Raw genomic sequence first — 17,744 nt, 5'->3', positions numbered from 1 at the left:
TAAACAAAAAACAGGAAAATTTGTTTTTTATAGTTTCATATTTTATTAATTCCACTTACATAAAATAATGTAAAAAAATTCTGAAAAGGTCACTGCGTCTTTTTCGTTTCGTTTTACAACAGTTCACAAAAAAACACATATGCATATATGCATCAGTTTACAAGACAGTGAAGCCGGACACTGACGCGCCCTTTCTGTTCAGGCTTCATAGAAACTTACCGTCGTAAAAAAAAAAAAGAAGAAGAATTTCATTTCACATGGCTTTACATCACGTGTTGACAGTCAAATCTACAGTCATCTATAGACTACACTAAGAAAAACCACACAAGGAAATACGTGTGACATGCCATGGACACGTTCATTGTAAAAAGCGAGAATACATAGCAAGCACCCGTTGATAAAGAGGTTAAAGTCGCACATTTTTAAAGCCTTATGTTACGTCAAACCACATTTCTTGTTGGCAAATAACCTGGAATTTTCTAAAGACACGACAGTTGAAAAAAGTTTCCCTTTTGGCACAGGACTGCGGGCAGGCGCAGTAACTCTAAAACCTAACAGCCTATAGGCCTATCTTAATTTGGTTCTATTATTTCATTTATTCTATCTTTAAAATCTGAAACAGCAGGTCTATGAGCGAGACAAACGAATCCTGAGAATTAGCCTTGACAGATTTTTTTTTCCTCATCCACATCCCTGTAAAGACGCAAACAGTTAAGAAATGACAATTGTTACCTGATGTCATTGTGTCCAAATAGTTCGAAAACATTTGTCACTTTGCTCATTTTATTTTTCAGTTTATATATTTTTGTGCTTTCAAAAATGGTTACTTGATTCTTTCTTTCCAAAAATGTTTTTTTTTCTCTGAAATTACGCAGAACTCCGGAGAGCTCCGCGTCTCGCCGTAGCGCGCACATGTTATTGCGCCTGTTATCGGTGCCCATCCGCGTCCGTCCCACAGGGAGGAAACATGCTGTCCGTTCATTTTTTAAGGTCTGATAAACTGTATAATTTGTGCTCGCACTGTAAACTTGATGTTGTTGTTTTTTCCAACAAAAAAAACCCATACAGTAGACGACAGATATCACACAAATCAATACACAATCTGAAGTGATTGACGATCTGAGGTTTAAAAAAAAATGAAGGGATACACTTTTCTTTATCAGAAGCATTTGCGTGTAATAATGGTGGGTGAGTTACCTGCTTGAATGTTGGCTACGTAAAAGTAAAATATTTTACAATCTTGCCGCAGATTTTGGATGATCAACGGCTCGGCTGCTTGTAATTCCCGTTAATCTCCTCGGAGATGTTGACCGCCTCTGCGCCCAGCGGTAACCTGTCACTGTACTCCGAGCCCACCTCGAACTCCTCCGGGTTGGTTTTGGATGAAGATCCGGGGATGGACTCAGTCACTACGCTGCCCTCTGCATCTCTCTCCTCTTCTCCGTCTCCCTCCTCTCCCTCTCTCTCGGCCTCCCCCTCCCCCTCGCTCGGGTTGAAGGTTTTCTCAGACTCCACAAAAGACGCCCTGCGATCATAATCTCCCGCCATTTGTTTCTCCATCTGATCCGGATTCTGAGCCCTCATGATGAGCTTGTAGGTCTTCCCCTGGTACTTGTAGAGCAGGTGGCAGCAGGTGGCCCCCATTAATGGCACGGTGGCCAAACCCAGGAGGAAAATGCTGACCACCACGATGATGAGGAGGGAGGGGATCTTCTTTCTGGTTGTGAAAACGACCTGCACCTGGCAGTCCTGCCCTCCATAGGTGAGACAGAGGGTGTAATTGGTGCCAGGCTGTAAACCATGAAACCTGTAGGCATTAACCCCCTCCTCTATGTTGGACCACTGCACCATTGAGTGTCCATTTCCTGTATCCACACAGAGGTAGAGCATGTCTAAGGAGGTTTGACTGTTTGAGGACTGGTACAGACCGATTGGCTCTTTATTTACTATTTCTTGGTTTTCTGTTTGACTCAGATGGAGGTTAGATTTGCTGCTTGGCAGCTGCAGGGGATTCAGTTGAACTTTGGCCTCTGTCTCAGACACCTCTAATGCAATAACCCCAAAATCAAAAGTGTACTGCTTCAAATCGTCCAGGCTTAGGTTGAAGGCGTGGTTTGATATATACTCGCTGCTGTCTCTCACCCCACACTTAGTTGCAAAAGCAGTGTCCTTTGAAAATCCACCTGCCAGCTCTGCGCCCTTATTTTTGTCTGATGAACCTTCAGGGCTGATCTTTGTCCTGTCACCAGGCTTTGTCCTGTTGATCACATTGTTTTTGGAGGTCTTGGGGTCTGAGGGCTTATTAGAGGATGGTTGAATCTTTTCAGATGTAGACCCAGGCAGTGTGCTGGTGTGTTTCTGGCTGGCTGCCATCGACACCTTAATGCTGCTCTCAGCCTTACCCAAGTCATTCACCGCAGAGCAACTGTAGTTTCCATCCTCCTTTTTACTCAGACGAGGGATGATGATGGAGCCATTTCGAAAGACAAGGAATCTATTGTTGGTTGTTTTGTCATTAACTGGAGCATCATTTATCTCTCCAGTCGAGGGCAATGGGAAGAGATAATTCTGATTTCCTGCAGTGACCTCCCAGCTAACCTGAGGTTTAGGACTCCCTGTTGTCTCACAGTTCAAGACCACCATAAAACCCTCATAGAGCTCAGTGTTCTCAATGTCAGGCTGGGAGGTGATTGTGACAGAAGGGGACTCACAGACCAGTTTGGGAATATTTGTAACCAATGTGCCCTTCAGGTGTTCAGGGGTCTCACAGAAAATAGTGTTTGGCTCGGGGACGGAGATCTTAGTGGTCGCGATCCAGTCCCTCAGCCACTCCAGGTTGCAGGAGCAGTAGAACGGGTTGTTAAAGATCTGGAGGTGGGACATGGAGGAGAGAGCACTGAAGGTGCCCTGCACAATGGTGGTGAACTGGTTGTTGTTAATTCGCAGCGACCTCAGATCTTTAAGAGTGGAGAAAGCATCCTTGGGAAGGTTTATCATCTCGTTGTTGTTCATTTTAAGGAGCTGCAGGGCCGTGAGGTTATGCAGATCCTCCCAGGGGAAGTTTACGATTTTATTGTAGCTGATGTCCAGGTTTTTTAGTTGGATCAGAGGGGCCAAGGTGTTTGTCTCTATGGTAACAATCTCATTGTGGGCCAGCCAGAGTGAGGTGACCTGGGTGATGTTGACAAAGCTTTTGCTCTTCAGCAATTTAATCTTATTGGCAGAAAGGCTCACAGTGGTCACATTGGTAGGGAGACCCACAGGAACCACCAGCAGGTCTTTGTAAGCACAGTCAGCAAACTGGTGGGCAAATTTATCCTGGCAGCTGCAGAGCTCAGGACAGCTCTGTACAATGGCGATCATGGAAGTCCACAGAGCAAGGAGCTGCAGGAGCCGTAAAGCCATTTTTTGCTCCTGCAAGAAGCAAAAAAAGCAGACCTCAGCCAAAGGTTAAAATCACATCAGATCCTCAGATTACGATCCATTATGCCCATCACAGCAGCGGAAATGTACTGTGAGAGGTTTCACCTCTCATATAAATTCAATCATGTGCTTATTGAGAAGCTTTCCTTGTTTTAAATGGCATCAAAGCTCTTTAACACAACTCAAAAATGCATTTTGAAGACAGAAAACAAAGTAACTCAAACAGAAACAACAATATGTGAAAACAGTACCTGTCCTAAAATGCACTGGAAAAAAATAAATATATATATATATTTTGTAGGTTTTGCACATTTATATACTCTGTTGAAGTGTATATGCAGGTGTATATATACGTGTCTTATTTTTGCAGTCATTTTAGGGTCAATGGGTCTCTGCTTTTTTCTGAGCGCGTCTCTGAAGTCCGGTGTATAAAACCAGGCGCTGTCTGCAGTGCTGAAATTTCAGAATATTGCAGTTCAACTATTTACCTTGCACAAAAGTTAAAATGCTATATCTTCATTATTGGTTCACATAGAGGCTTATAGCTTTTCCACTCCTTAACCAATGCCCTTGTGATTCAGTTACATTTGACCTACAGGGCGATGTTTTCCTTTACATCTTATCAGGATAATGATTTTTTGTTTTCATTCTATTACCTGCAGTAACTAACTCATAAACTACAAAATCATCTTACCTGTCCGATGTCAACTTCAATCTTGTATCTTTTAATCACTATTGAAGTTTAAAATCCTTAGCAAGAACTTTAATGGTCGAAAAAACACGCGTCCTCAAATGCTGTGGCTCCTTTCACGTGACTTTTGCAGACATCGGCGGTATCAGCATGGATGGAGGTCGGTAAAGGGAGCATTTTTTTCCCTGTGAGACGCTCTTGCAGTCCGAAAGCACCTTTTTCCTCTCCAGCCCGAGGTGTGCGATCCATTGCGCGCCCCCGCCACCGAGGAGCGAGAAAAGGAAATCGTGAACGCGCAGCCTCTCCCATCTCTCTCCCCACTATTAAAGATACAGAAGCTCCGGGGCCACCATCCTCCAAGAATATTCATAATTTAAGATGCGATGTTTAATTTATTAACCCGACCTGATGTCTAATCTTTGACCTCGTTCAGTTCAACTGCAATCCTTTGTTTTTAAATAAACGACTCAGCAAGGAGTTTCCAAACGCAATGGCAGCTTGTAAGTTTAATAGAAATCAAATTACGCTGACATGTGCATGAATATCTTCCAAAACGACAGAAATAGGCTATATTTTTGCAAAACAAAAAGGGAAACGAAGGATAGCGACTAACAAAAAAGGAAAAGACCCCAAAGCAGATCGAGATCGTTAATCGTTCTTTTAGGTTGTATGGAGTCTGACAAGGGTTTCTTTTAGGTTTTTTTTTTTTAGCTTTTGGTCTAGTTAGGATGTTGTTCCGGAGAAAGCATAGGCTAAAAAGAAGATGATAGAAACCGTGAAAGATCAACTACATTTGTTTTAATAGCCTATATCTCTTTAACACAATACGTTTTCAGTAATCTATAGCCTATTGCTAAGGATTACTTTAAAAAAGAACATTTATTATAAATGATGCATTAGACAACACATGCAAAACAAACATTGCAAGTCATTATAGTTTCTTATATGTTTCGGTCAAATGAATCTGTGTTGGTATTTAAGGAGATTTATTTCCTTCTCCAATATTGCCATCTTCTGGTTAAAAAAGGTACCTACAGTAGACTACACACCCACTTACTAGAAAATCAAACATCAGGTAACGAAACACTCCTGTTTATTATAAATCTTGATCCTCCACACTTTGATTTGTGTTACTCAGTCCATATAAGATTGGCTAGATTGGCTACCATTAGATCCGAAAATTATGCACAATAAGAACATCACAGAAATTAAATATCAAAGTAACAGAACTGTGCAGGCTGGTTGCATTATAAAGTGTATAAAGATATAAACAGTTTGTGTTTAACTTAAAAAAAAAATACATTATTTGGATCAAAGATTACATTTATAATTAATCAGCCTTTTCTGGTTGGATAGAGGTAAAACTGAATAAAAATAACAAGTCAATTAAAATTAAATAAGCATTGGAGTTCATTCGGTCCTTGTATTTAGCCACTTATTAATTACAATGGTGGAATGTAAAAGATCTATCTTTAAATGGCTCAAAGTGTTGAGCAATTAACAATATTGATAAGCAAGCAAAAAAGACATGCATCATTGTGTTAAATAATGATTCCCTTTATGTATGTGTTTAAGACTTATTTCATAGTTCACCTTTATTTAGCCTAGTTAAGTGTAATGGTTGTGATTCAATAGTGCATGGTGTGGTTGTAATAGGTTTTGTAAGACAACAGTGACCTCTTCTGGAAAAGACTGGATCTACATCAGGCATAGGGTGGGGTTCATTCCAAAACATGATGTTGGCTTCCTTAGGCTAAAAAGAGACTTGTGTTTGTTTGTTTTTGTTCCATAATTGCCTGCACTTTGGCTTAACTAATGCTCCTGTTTAAAGAGGCACAACAGGAAAGCTCAGAGCAACAAATTGTCACTGCACGTCTCTGGGGACCAAGGTCTGTGCTTTCATATGAGAGCATATCAGAGCTCACGGTCTCCATATCAGTTTAGACAGCAGTTTTGGCGCCATTCAAACTGAGAGTAAAGAGAATATACTTAAAGGTGCCCTGCAGGAAATCATACAGAATCAGATTATACTTATATAAACTAAATGGAGTCAATTAGAAGGAACCCTTTTTAACATCTGACAGTATGAGAGTCTGGCTTTAATCAAATGGGGCGACTCATCATGACTCATAAAGACACTGCAGACCAATTATATCCACCACAGATCTCAAATAAACATTTTATACATCTCCACCTAAATTCTGAGTAACATTATGAGCAACAGTCTGCATTACGGGTTTAAACATAAACACTGGAGACCTCTGGCTGTGAGATCATTGGGTCAGCTCCGGCTTAAACTTGAGAGCACATAGGCCTACACTTCATTAAAGTGCCTTGACTGCAGTAACAGTACAGTAGAGGGGCCAAGAGTATTTATACTGTGACCTTAAAGCTGGAAAAACTCAACTGTAAACACAATGTTTAAGGCTGTGTTGTAACCACGACTGAAGAAAAAAAATATATATTACATTTAATCACTGCTGTGTTGAAAGAAAGAAAATATTTTTGTTTCAACACAACTCAACATACCAGAAGGGTGTGGTTACAAACAAGAGTTAACACACTGGTAAGTGTAGCAGTTTGTTTGTCTTAGATCTGAGATGAAACAGAAGCAGAGCATTCTTGCAATTTAACTGCATCTCTGAGAATCTGTTGAGAACATTGCATATTCCTCCGAACAGTTGTAAAGAGATAAACAGGGCGTGGTGTTGGGATTTGGACTTAGTGAAAACACGCTGTTCTTACTTTGAAGTAATTAGAAGATCCTGGAATAAATCAGATTACTGTAAAGATCCTTACAGTGTCATCAGTAGGCCTGGTAAGACTGCACGTTGTTGACTCGGTGCCATGTCTGATGAACACATGAGCTAAGGAAGAAGAAATGACTACTTCTACTTATAAAAAAGGTATGAAAACTCCATGTAAACACTATGAAGCCATGTTCTATTCTTCATTTTAATATAAAGAAACAAAGTTCACTTACATTTTCCAAGTGTAAATTGATCATAACACAAAAATATTATTTGAGTGACATATATTGCTTTAATGTATAAAAATAAATAGGATGATTCAGCAATAAATTAAACATTAATAATATACCACAAAATTATTTGCATAGTGAAGAAGTTAAGCTTACCGTTTTTAAAGAGTCAGTGTTTCATAGACCAATGCTATACCAGAAATAAAAGTCTGAAAATAAAAGTTGAAACTGAATGGGATTTGAACTTCAAGCAGCTTTTGGTTGCTAAATCTTAGCTAATTTAAGCTTATTGAACTTTTTAAGTTCATTAAAAAAAGGCATCATCAGCTGGATTTTCAGAAGAGCCCCAAGCAGACATGCAGAGTCAAGATTCTGACTTCTTTGTTTCCAAAGGGTTGCAAAAGCACAAAAACAAACAGAAAAAGGCTTAACTTACCTCGTTGATTAGCAGCAGATAAATAAGTCATGATCCTCAGAAAACTACAGGATATAACTTGTCATTCGGGAAAATTAATAAAATAAAATAAATGGATGTGTGTCAGTTCAGGGCTTCCATACATGGACATCGCTGTGCAAGATCTCTTGGCATGTATGTTTCATGATCTGACATTGCTGTGGTTTCACTAAAGCTACATGATCTTACTTAGAGTAAAATCCCTATATCAGATTTGTGCACACTGTAGATTCAGTCAAAACAACTGTTTGACTATGTCAAATCAGTTCTATTTAAAGTGCAAAGTGGAACTTTTGATCACTGATACCTGCACTCGCAGCAGCTCCTGCTTGTCTTAGTTACTGTTGATTAATGTGAAATGCCATTTGTTCTTAAATTGGCATGTAGGTCGAACAAAGTGCTTATTATTTTAGAAGGTATAGTAAGGGTTAGGGTATTTTTTTCATTGCACAATACATAAACAGCTCTCTGTTATTTCATTCAAAGAGTTGAACAAAACAGAGAAATCCACAGGGGGGGTCCTTGGCTATATCCACCCTTCCCTAAACACTCTGTCCAGTGCACTGATGACAGATTATTTTTAACAGAGGCACAGAGGAAGTTTAAACAGGAACTTTGCATTGTTCTGACCTATAATGGACCAAAGAGCTGAGATTGGACCTCAACATGTGCACGCCCTTCTACCATCAGACAAATGGAACAACACTTTGTGTGCTGCACTGGCTTTTCATCCATGAACTCGAAACCACAACCATGAGTGTTACAGTCGTACATCCTTGTTAAAAGGAAGTCCTTCAGATTATCTCGTGCACTTTCTTGAAAAAAGTAACACTGCTAACAGTTCAAGCAGGATGCTGAAATAGTTGATTTTCAGCCGATTCAAACAACCATTATCAGGGTGCTGCAGATCATTCAGACAATGAATGAATACTGCTAATTGATTGTGCTTCTTTCTCCTATAAGGCTGGTAATAGCACAGATCTTCTCATCCTTTTCTGCCAAACACAGCTGACTAACAATTTGCAAAGATGGCTTTGTTTCAAGCAGTTTCCCAACAGAAACCTCTGAATTACAAGCCATGTACATGTAGGTGTTAGAGTAGATTTCCCATAGTGCTGCCTGTGTCCTGGACAGATAAACAGAGGTGTTGAAAATAAGTGCGGTGGTGCTGCATTTGGTTAGGACCAACAGAAAAACGTCAGAACGGGAAGAATGTAATCACAACATCCCCAACACTGCGATAACGGTGATCCAAAGCTGTGGAGCAAAAACCGATGCATCGTTTCTTTTGAAAGGGTTGTCAGTTGTTTCCATGATCTTTTTCTTTGTAAGAATCTCTTGCTCAGGTACAAACTTTTGCACTGCGACAATCTTCTGCTCTGCAAGTTGATAGTTCTTCACCACTTTGGTGTAGTTTTTCTCTTTCGAAACACAATTGTAGCTGCCGTAGCTCTCTTGTGCCATAGAGGGGATTAAGTGGAGGCAGTTTGACTGCATTTGTAGGCAAGGACTGCTTTGTCCTTCGTGCTCCCAGGTGTAGACAGCGTGGTAAGAGCCTATTGGACAGGACAGGTAGAAAGGGACTCCCATTGGGACTGAGTGATCTGTCCGTAAATCTGCTGGTGATGGTGGAACTGTCTCCCGTTTGGTCCGGTTTAATTGTTTAATTTCTAAAAGAATGATTAAGTTATTGGAGGGAAAAAAAGAGAAAGAGGTGAGACCGACATGTTTCTAGCGAAGTGCGCAGTGTTAGCACCAATCTCAGTATTTGTTACCTTCTGTTAAATATGTTGTAGAGCACACAATTGGTTCCCCAGTCATGATGTTTTGTATCCCTCCACTGTGAGCAAAAGAAAACCAAAGTTGATTGAGTAACTTTGAAACTGTTGAAACCACCCGTTTTCTGGATGGTTTATATTTTCTAACAGTCAGGGCACTTTAATGAAGTTTTCTCACAGTTTTGGTGCAGTTTGGTAAACAACAATAATAAAAAAAAGTATAAACTTAGTATGCTTTAAGTGCAGTACTTCAAAGCCCAGCTAAAAGTTCTTGGTATAAACTCTGTCCATACTTACGGGAGAGTGGGTGTGCATCCATCCTTCGTCCAGGCACAGTACGGGTCCCGGGCCAGAACACACTCTTCACAGGATTTGTTGTACTCCTGACACCTCTGCAGGTCCACAGTAGATATTTTCTCAGAAAATCCTACCACTAACTTTTTCTGCACAAAGAAAAACAGAACACAATTAAACTTCAATCCTGCAAAAAAAATCCTGTGGGTTTTTTTTTTTGTTTCTTTGAGTGCAGTGAAACAAGCTGTAAGCTCAACACTGCCATAGGGAATGCCTGGAGTAGGTGCAACTAAAGATTTAACTATTATGGATGTGACATGAAGCAACATTATCATTTGGATTTGTTTCATCTTAACATATGCAAGTCAAATATCCTTTACATATTAGTCCAGATAACCATGGAAAACAAAACTGTGAGAATTTCACTTTTATAGCAACACTTTTCACCCAACAGTAGAGACTCAAACCCCCTACTGATGACACAGAATGCACATCTAAAATGTCATCTTCAACTTGGTGTACCCTCTTGGAGTCCAGTTTCATTGATTGTATCGTTGAGGAACTGGAGAGTTGTGTTTCTGAGATGATGAACGGTTCCGACCCGGCCTCTAACACCTTATGAATCTTCCCAGAATCTGTTTGGAACATCAAAAAAAAAAAAAAAAAAGCTCAATTTTCAAGCACCTTTTATTGTTGGAACATGCTGTAGCTTCAGTATTTAGCTCATTGTTAGGAGCCGAGATGACAGATAATGTATGACTTAAGACTGCCTTTGTGTTTAACAGTTCACATTTTCACAAAACGAACTTACCTGTGGCTAAAAGAAGAATATTATACATGTGCTGGTCTACTCCTTGGATTTGATCAACAGCTATCTTTGTGTAGTTGTTGTTGCTTATATAAAACGGAGCTGTAGAATGCACAGAGTGAACCCAGTCTGTCATTTCTGGGTAATCCTTCACCATACTGACAGTGTCCAGCGGTAGTCCCCTGCTGTTTTTAACACACTGAAAAAACACAGATGTTATGATTCAAGAGTGACCTGCAGGAAACAGAGAGATTAACAGTACCTTTGCAGGATGCTCTGTTTAAGTGCTTTTTGTTGTTTTTACATATGCAACACTGACACATAATTTATTTTATCTAAACACAACAACAAGTCTGATAAACTGTTACTAAAACAAGGACATTCTTACTTCCTCAACAACAGGGCTGAACCCAAATAGACTTCATCTAAAAAAAACTAAGATGGAAACATAAGAAAAGCAGACACATATTTTCCTTGCTCCACCCATTTACGTAACATGCCATGTTTTTGTAGAAAAGCCACACTTGAGCCATTTGAAATACAGTAATGTAACCATAATAAATGCATTAGAGGGCGGGAACAAAAATACGATATTAACATGGTGTATTGTGTCTCTGTGCAGACATAGCAACAAAACATGTTCTTACCGTGCCTGGCCTTGGTGTGGGAATGCTTTTGTCATAGCCCTTAAAAGTTGAGTTTTCAAATACATCTTCAATCATTCCTACAGTGTAGACACACACTGCTGTGGCATTCCTAGATGAGACATAGTTGGCATTTATAGACAGCTTTGTTTTGGTTTGAGCAATAACAGTGGTCAAAGTCAGGATTAGGATTTTATCCCAATGGCTTCTTTTGTCAACAGCAGACAGATTACCTCAAATGAGGGTGTGGGACTTCCAAAATGAAACATTGCCTTGACCTCAGCCAGAACTCAGTTAAAGTTACCGCCTCTGTTGTTGTCTAGTATGAGCTACTTCCCCCTGTCATTACAAATCACGCAGCTCCCGTCTTAGAACAAACTGATGCCATTTGACCACTACTGACCACATTTTCACTGCTCGACATCTCCCTGCCTCACCTGGCAGGAAATAGATTTTGTATCTAGCACTACTCTGCATGCGCCAGATATTCTCTGCAGCCTACATTCTGCCTGGCTGACATATAGGTTAACCCACGCTTTGAGATTCACTGCCCAGCACTTGATTGGATTTGTTTGTCTGATCTTCTTGTCTACCAGGTTTTGAGCCTAGCACGGCATTTGTCCAAAGGAAACTAAGACTTGTATCCTAACCTAAGTCAGGTTTTTGGGCTCACCTTGCTTTATCTCTGACCTGTTACATCCATAACACTCACATGCAACCGGAACCATAGAGTGTTGTTTATTTGAAGAAAACCCATCATTAAACTTACAAACTATGTCCGTGTTACAGAAGGACTTTAATTCAGGGTTGTTCTGCCTTCACTGCTTTGTTTTTTGTCCTATATTAACATGTCCTTTCGCAAGTGATTTATTTATTTCAAAAAAAAAAAGTGCAATAATAAAGGCTAGATTGATTCTTTGAGAACTTCGACCATCCATGACCCTGGAGCTCCCTTTCTTGAGTCCTATAAGGCTGGTAATATCACAAATCAAAGTTGCATGAATAGCCTTGGTTTTTAGCTTGGGTATATTGCCTGAATGAAGGACTACAGTGAAAATGACCATCCCCACATTTTGTATTAAGGTCATTGGAGACAGGGTTGCTGACAGATGGCTTCTCTGCCCTTTTCACACACTGAGACTTGATATCTGTCACCAGATTCTTCAGAATTAAGGTGAGCACATGCAAAGAATCCCTTTCATGTTACGACATGTTCATTTATCCATGACAAAGTTTCATTAAACAATTTTACAAACACACATGGATGTCTCCTGAGCATCTTCTTACAGTGGGGTATAAAACCAACACAGTCTTGATTTGAATTAAGTGTTCTGCATCATACTTTTTCAAATAATGTGTATTACAAAAACACCGTTAGGTCGGGGTTAGTTTAGTCTCTGTTGGCAAAAGGGTGTCAAAATGCTGAGCTTTTAACTTAAAATAAGAGCTTCTCTGTGTCAGTGGTGTGCTCATCTTGTTGCTAAGTAATGGCAATAAAGGAAGAGAAAGTGCTCACCAGCTGCTTGTGAAGAGGGCATAGACTCTGCTGTCTTGCCAGTCTTCATTTTCCATCACATAAATATCTTGGAGTCGGTTGAAATACAAAGACTCTTCTGGAAACCCACAGACAAGTCTGGCCTTGAGGAACGACGTCCACATGTTCTGGAAGAATCTTTTTGATCCACCTTCATCGACCTGTAAAATGACCCCAATGAATTACACCAGAAGACGCTCTCTCCTTCGTTCAAAAGAAGAAACTGAAATTCATCAAGCGAAGGGTTATTTAATATGACTGTGGCATCTGGAACCTGAGCACATCTAGGACCATTATCATGTTTAACATATCAAATAAAGAGGAAGCTGAAATGTAAGCATGTTTAAAGAACTTTTGGTCGGCTAATTAATGAAAAGAAGCTTCACTCAATAGCGTGCATGCTGCATAGGTTTGACAAGGTTTTAAAGTCTGACATTTTATTCACCTAAAGACTTCATGTCGCTCCGCCCACCTTACCTCTGGATCCCTTTTGTTTTTTAGTACGATCCAAGTAACCCAAGTTATCATATTATTCATGATGACAGCCTGAGGCCTCAGCAGGAACATATCAACAAACTATGATATTGAAATTATTCAACTGCAAATAAAGGCTGAACTTAACCTTTGTAGCTGGAAAATAAAAGATTTGAGTCAACATTAAACAAGACTAGCTTAACAGGAAAATCAGGACACCTACATTTCCGTGACAGCTGGGCAAACACTATCTGCTGATGAAGGTCATGTTTTTGGAGCAAAAGCTTCCAAACAGCTACTAAATGAGTCCTGAGGTGAGATTGTTTTGAACTGCTGATGACCAAGTTGCCCTCGCCCTCAATAATACAGCGTGCTTGGTTAGATTTACTTCGGAGTAACATGAGTGCTTCACTGACGTAAGCTGCCTCGACTCCAGTGTCCATCTGAGCGTACCTTACAAACTCTGGCCACCCTTGATATCCATGGGTCAGCCTCAGGGCTGTGATCCGAGTTCTTCTCACGGAAATAGATGTAAATCTTTTCGTTATCAGGGTCTTTTGCCCGCCTTACCCAGGATGCGGAGATGAATGTGGGCTCTGTGAGAAGACGAAATGTTTACCAAACAACAGCACAGGACAAGGTCAGCAGGCAACATACGACGTAAAACAGCTGGTTGGAAAGAATAATAATTAAGCTTGAACAGTTTCTCAACCAACAGTCATGGTTTAAATGAAAGGTATACATTTTCATGCGTATTATATTAAGTCTGTTTGGTTTTCCCTGTTTATAGGACCTTTTGGTGCTGTCACATTTATAAACTAATGGATTAACACTTGATTTTACAACGATTTCATGCATGAACCCACCTGAGACCCAGTTGTCATACATCCAGACATTAGTTCTGCTTCCAGCTTTCCTCCTGAATTGTAATGAACTTCCATCTGTATCCAAAGGCGCTGCTGAATATAGATCTTCCTCTAAAAATAGCAGAGAGACATCACGTGGAAAGGAGAAAACATGTTTAATTATTTCATTCAGTCATGCGAAAACACACTTGGTTTCCAACTCTGCTGTCACACATGACTGTAGGTGGTTATATAAGTCTGAAGTCAAGAGTCACATGTTTAAAGCTAAAAGAAACATTGTTTGTGGTCGAGGAAGAAGCTATATATTTAACATACCTACTGTGAGGGACATGTAGTTCTGTGTGTAAGTGAATGGTGAGATGCCAGTCCCCTCATAACTCTCAACTATTTCATAAGACTGGTTGTTGACTGATGCAAACTGCAAAACAACAGAAAGAAAACGGACCACTGTGATAGTCAGTTTAATACAGGGGATGGAAAAAACACCCGACACCCTTTTGAGATCACTCACATGCTGCACATTAAAGTTTAATTAGCGGTACAATCGTTTCACCAGAGTTCCATACTTTAATCAGCTAGACTCTGCTGTCGTCAGTGAAGTTCAACTAAATACCAGAGCTGCAGTATGTTAAACAAACGTGTAGCACACATGTAGAAACATATGCAAACACTCACAAGCTTCCAGCACTGCGGTCTGTGTCCATTCGTCCCGCAGACAAACAGGCTGTCCTGAAACTTCTCGATGACAGTGATGACATTTTCACAGAGACCCTGAAACACAAACGCTGTTTTTTAAACAAATCACATTACATGAATGATATGGTTTACTCAAACTCATAACTTCTGATCACATCAATCATTTTTCTCCAGGTACTGACCTCTTGGCAGTGTTGTTGTCCTGTTGCTTTCAAAGGATATTTCTGCAGGGGGAGATCAGTGTGTAGAGAAATCAACATATGTTTCCACATGACTTGTGAGCTTTAAATGAGACGCCATGAATTGAAACTGAGTTCCTGGCAAAAAAAACTAAACAACTAATGTCTGAAAGATTCCAGAATCAGAAGAATCAGCTTCATTGGCCAGGTCTGCTTACAGTACACACATAAAAAGTTTGACTTTAGTGAACTGTGTTGTCTTTGTACAAAAAGTACAAGTAAATTACACCTGAAAATCAGACCAACAACCTTGTTTTCATGGTGTCTGTAGAATATTTGACATAGTTCAGTGATGGTGAAAATCAAATAGTTGAAAACAAGCCAAGGCTGTTTTCCCCCTTAGGTTTACATTCTAAGTCAAAGCCTGTTTACCGCAAGATAACGTCTTCTGCTGAAACGGTTACAGCTGCTCGTATCCATTAGTGAAATGGGATCTGTCTGTCTCTGAAAGAGGATCTACGTCTGTCTTGCGATGAGAACAGGAAAACCTCTGAGAGGCATGTTAGAAAAAATGTAGATAGATATTCATTGTTACTCTCCCACAACTTTGACTTACTAATTGAATCTTTCAAAGGCTCCGTGAGAAGGGTGTTTACGGTTTATGAAACAGACTGAAGTTGACTGATGACAGTTATTTGACCATAAAAAGGCAAATGAGACCATCAGCAAAAGCAATGATAATTTAGATATTTTTAATGCCCGACATCGCTGTTGAGGGGAAGGTGTCAGATGAGTCGGAGGAGACGATTTACTGCAGTCTGGGGAACAGCATTTTTTTCCACGGAAAAGATGCATACAGTTATAGTGATGGGGCATGTACAGAACAAAGTCAGCAAAAGGGAAGTTTCTCAAGATGGGCTTGAAACAAGCCAGAAAAACAAATTAAAGGGTAAAATAATAATAATAATAAAATAAAAGTATTTCCGCGATAAAGTTTTTTTTCTCAGTGACTTATTCATCCACACACATAAAAGACAGATTAAATAGGCTACATAATATGTGGAGTTTGTAAGTGATTTTACATTAGTAGATACCTTCCTGGGAAAAAAAGAAACTAGAAGACACTCAACCTTTTCTAGGGGATGATAAGGTATCTTTGACAAAATGTAAAAACAAAAAACAAAACAAAAAAACATATGTAATGCCTCTAGCTCCATAAAATGTTCTCTAACTTTTTAGAAAACATAAACGAGTACTCATTCACTGCTTTGAGAAGAAAGATTTTAGGGTACTTTTTTACTGTAGAAAATGTGTATGCAGTCTGGTTCTGTTTTTAAAGCAAAACAAGTGCCTTGCCGAGCAGATTATAGACTGCTTCTCTGGACTTGAAGCTACACATCAGCTGGCTCTGAAAGAACATAGGCCTGTAAGTGGGTGCTTCCAGACAGTGTAACAATAGGTCTTTGACAGCCATCTGGTACAGCACAGCATCTAATTATGACCCCAGCTGCAGGACAAGGGCCATTTATGAACCATCCAGACATCAAGCTGTGAGCCATCAATAAAACATGAGACAACTTATTAAATAGTTGATTGTACAATAAAGCGCACATATTGCAATGCAGGCAATAAAGTAAAGAAAATACAAATCAAAACGGTGTTAGGCTTTAACTCTACAAACACTTACCTCTATAATGTGATAGTCATCCACATCAAGTTTTAATACAAAATCAGTCCCTCCAACGTACATTTCCTCAAAGTCATCCTGATAGAAAAACACGCTGTGGTTCTGAGCGACATGGTAATCAAATCCACCGCTGAACATATCTAAGGGAATGGAAAATGATTTGTTACACCTGCAATGATCGCTTACTGCCAAGATCCAGACTGAGACTGTCGCGGGTTTACAACGGATTAAAAGACAGGATCAACGTGATAATGAAATGCACGTTTAAAACAACGCATGCATATAAAACATTGCAGAACCACTGAGACTAAATAGTAAAGCAAAAGAAGTAGCCCAACAGGTGATAGATACCTTTGCTTAGAAGTCTGGGATTGTTATTTTTGGATCCGAGAATCGGCGTGTCCTTCAAAACGACGCCGAGGACTGGATGAAAATCCCGAGCGAACCAAATATAAATGAAAACAAACTGCCTCATTTTGAACCTCAGACAGCGACTGTTAATGTTATCGCTCTGACTCAAACTGACCTCTCGTCTAATGCGCGTCTTCTAGTCCAGTGGCAGACAATCTATCTAAGAAAAAAACCCCGCCCACTAAAGACTTCCTCCCTCGAGCCTGACCATGTTCAGGGATGTCAAACTCCAGTCCTCCAGTACTGGAGAGCCGGCTTCACAACCTGCAGAAGTAATAATCTTACACTATGTAAATCTAAGTCTCACTCATAAATTACTTGTTAAAATCAATACATAGACAAGCTCGTGCTAATGAGGATGTGTTTGTATCAAACATCCTCTGGAATATCAATGAAATATTAAAAAATGAAATAAGATCTCAATAAGAGCATCTAATTTGTAGTTGTAAAATCCGATGAATGTTGGTGGAGCAGGTTTCATTCATGTGTAGCATATGTTCTCCCATATTGTGTTTCATTCTCTGAAAACTGCTATTCAAATGATCCTCTAAAGATTTTCCATTCGGGAGTTGATGACTTTGAGTAAAAGAAAACATATTTGTAACATCCCACTACTGCTCGAGTTCCAAGTTCTCTAAGCAACACCCTCTTTTTAAAGAAAAATACTGTAGTGTCCTATAATTTAAAACATTATACTGTTTATGTCAGTTTGCTTCAAGGTAAGCATCCCACTGCATTGCTAACTACAGTTCTTAACTCTTTTAGATCAAAACAGTATTTTATTGTTGAAAAGTGGCCATAGATTAACAGCAATAGAAGGAACAG

At 39.7% G+C, this 17,744-nt stretch overlaps 2 protein-coding genes across 2 annotated transcripts; both read right to left on the bottom strand.

Annotated features, from left to right (window-relative positions):
• Positions 1 to 19: 19 nt before the first annotated feature.
• Positions 20 to 4,416, bottom strand: islr2 (immunoglobulin superfamily containing leucine-rich repeat 2). The gene is made up of 2 exons (XM_079346402.1): positions 4,118 to 4,416; positions 20 to 3,414 (listed from the first exon to the last, which is right to left on the bottom strand). The coding sequence occupies exon 2, from the start codon at positions 3,403 to 3,405 to the stop codon at positions 1,261 to 1,263; it is 2,145 nt and encodes a 714-aa protein (XP_079202528.1). The 5' UTR covers positions 3,406 to 3,414; positions 4,118 to 4,416; the 3' UTR covers positions 20 to 1,260.
• A 2,738-nt stretch (positions 4,417 to 7,154) lies between these two features.
• Positions 7,155 to 17,051, bottom strand: sema7a (semaphorin 7A (JohnMiltonHagen blood group)). The gene is made up of 14 exons (XM_079345817.1): positions 16,860 to 17,051; positions 16,509 to 16,648; positions 14,825 to 14,866; positions 14,622 to 14,717; positions 14,262 to 14,364; positions 13,947 to 14,057; positions 13,534 to 13,676; positions 12,589 to 12,767; positions 11,076 to 11,184; positions 10,432 to 10,627; positions 10,143 to 10,255; positions 9,624 to 9,769; positions 9,324 to 9,388; positions 7,155 to 9,218 (listed from the first exon to the last, which is right to left on the bottom strand). Exons 1-14 carry the CDS (start codon positions 16,981 to 16,983, stop codon positions 8,767 to 8,769), a joined length of 2,019 nt encoding a protein of 672 aa, XP_079201943.1. The 5' UTR covers positions 16,984 to 17,051; the 3' UTR covers positions 7,155 to 8,766.
• Positions 17,052 to 17,744: the final 693 nt, after the last annotated feature.

This window comes from Symphodus melops (assembly GCF_947650265.1).
Source record: "Symphodus melops genome assembly, chromosome: 6".
Taxonomy (NCBI): Eukaryota; Metazoa; Chordata; class Actinopteri; order Labriformes; family Labridae; genus Symphodus; species Symphodus melops.
This window is presented reverse-complemented; position numbering and strand designations above follow the sequence as displayed.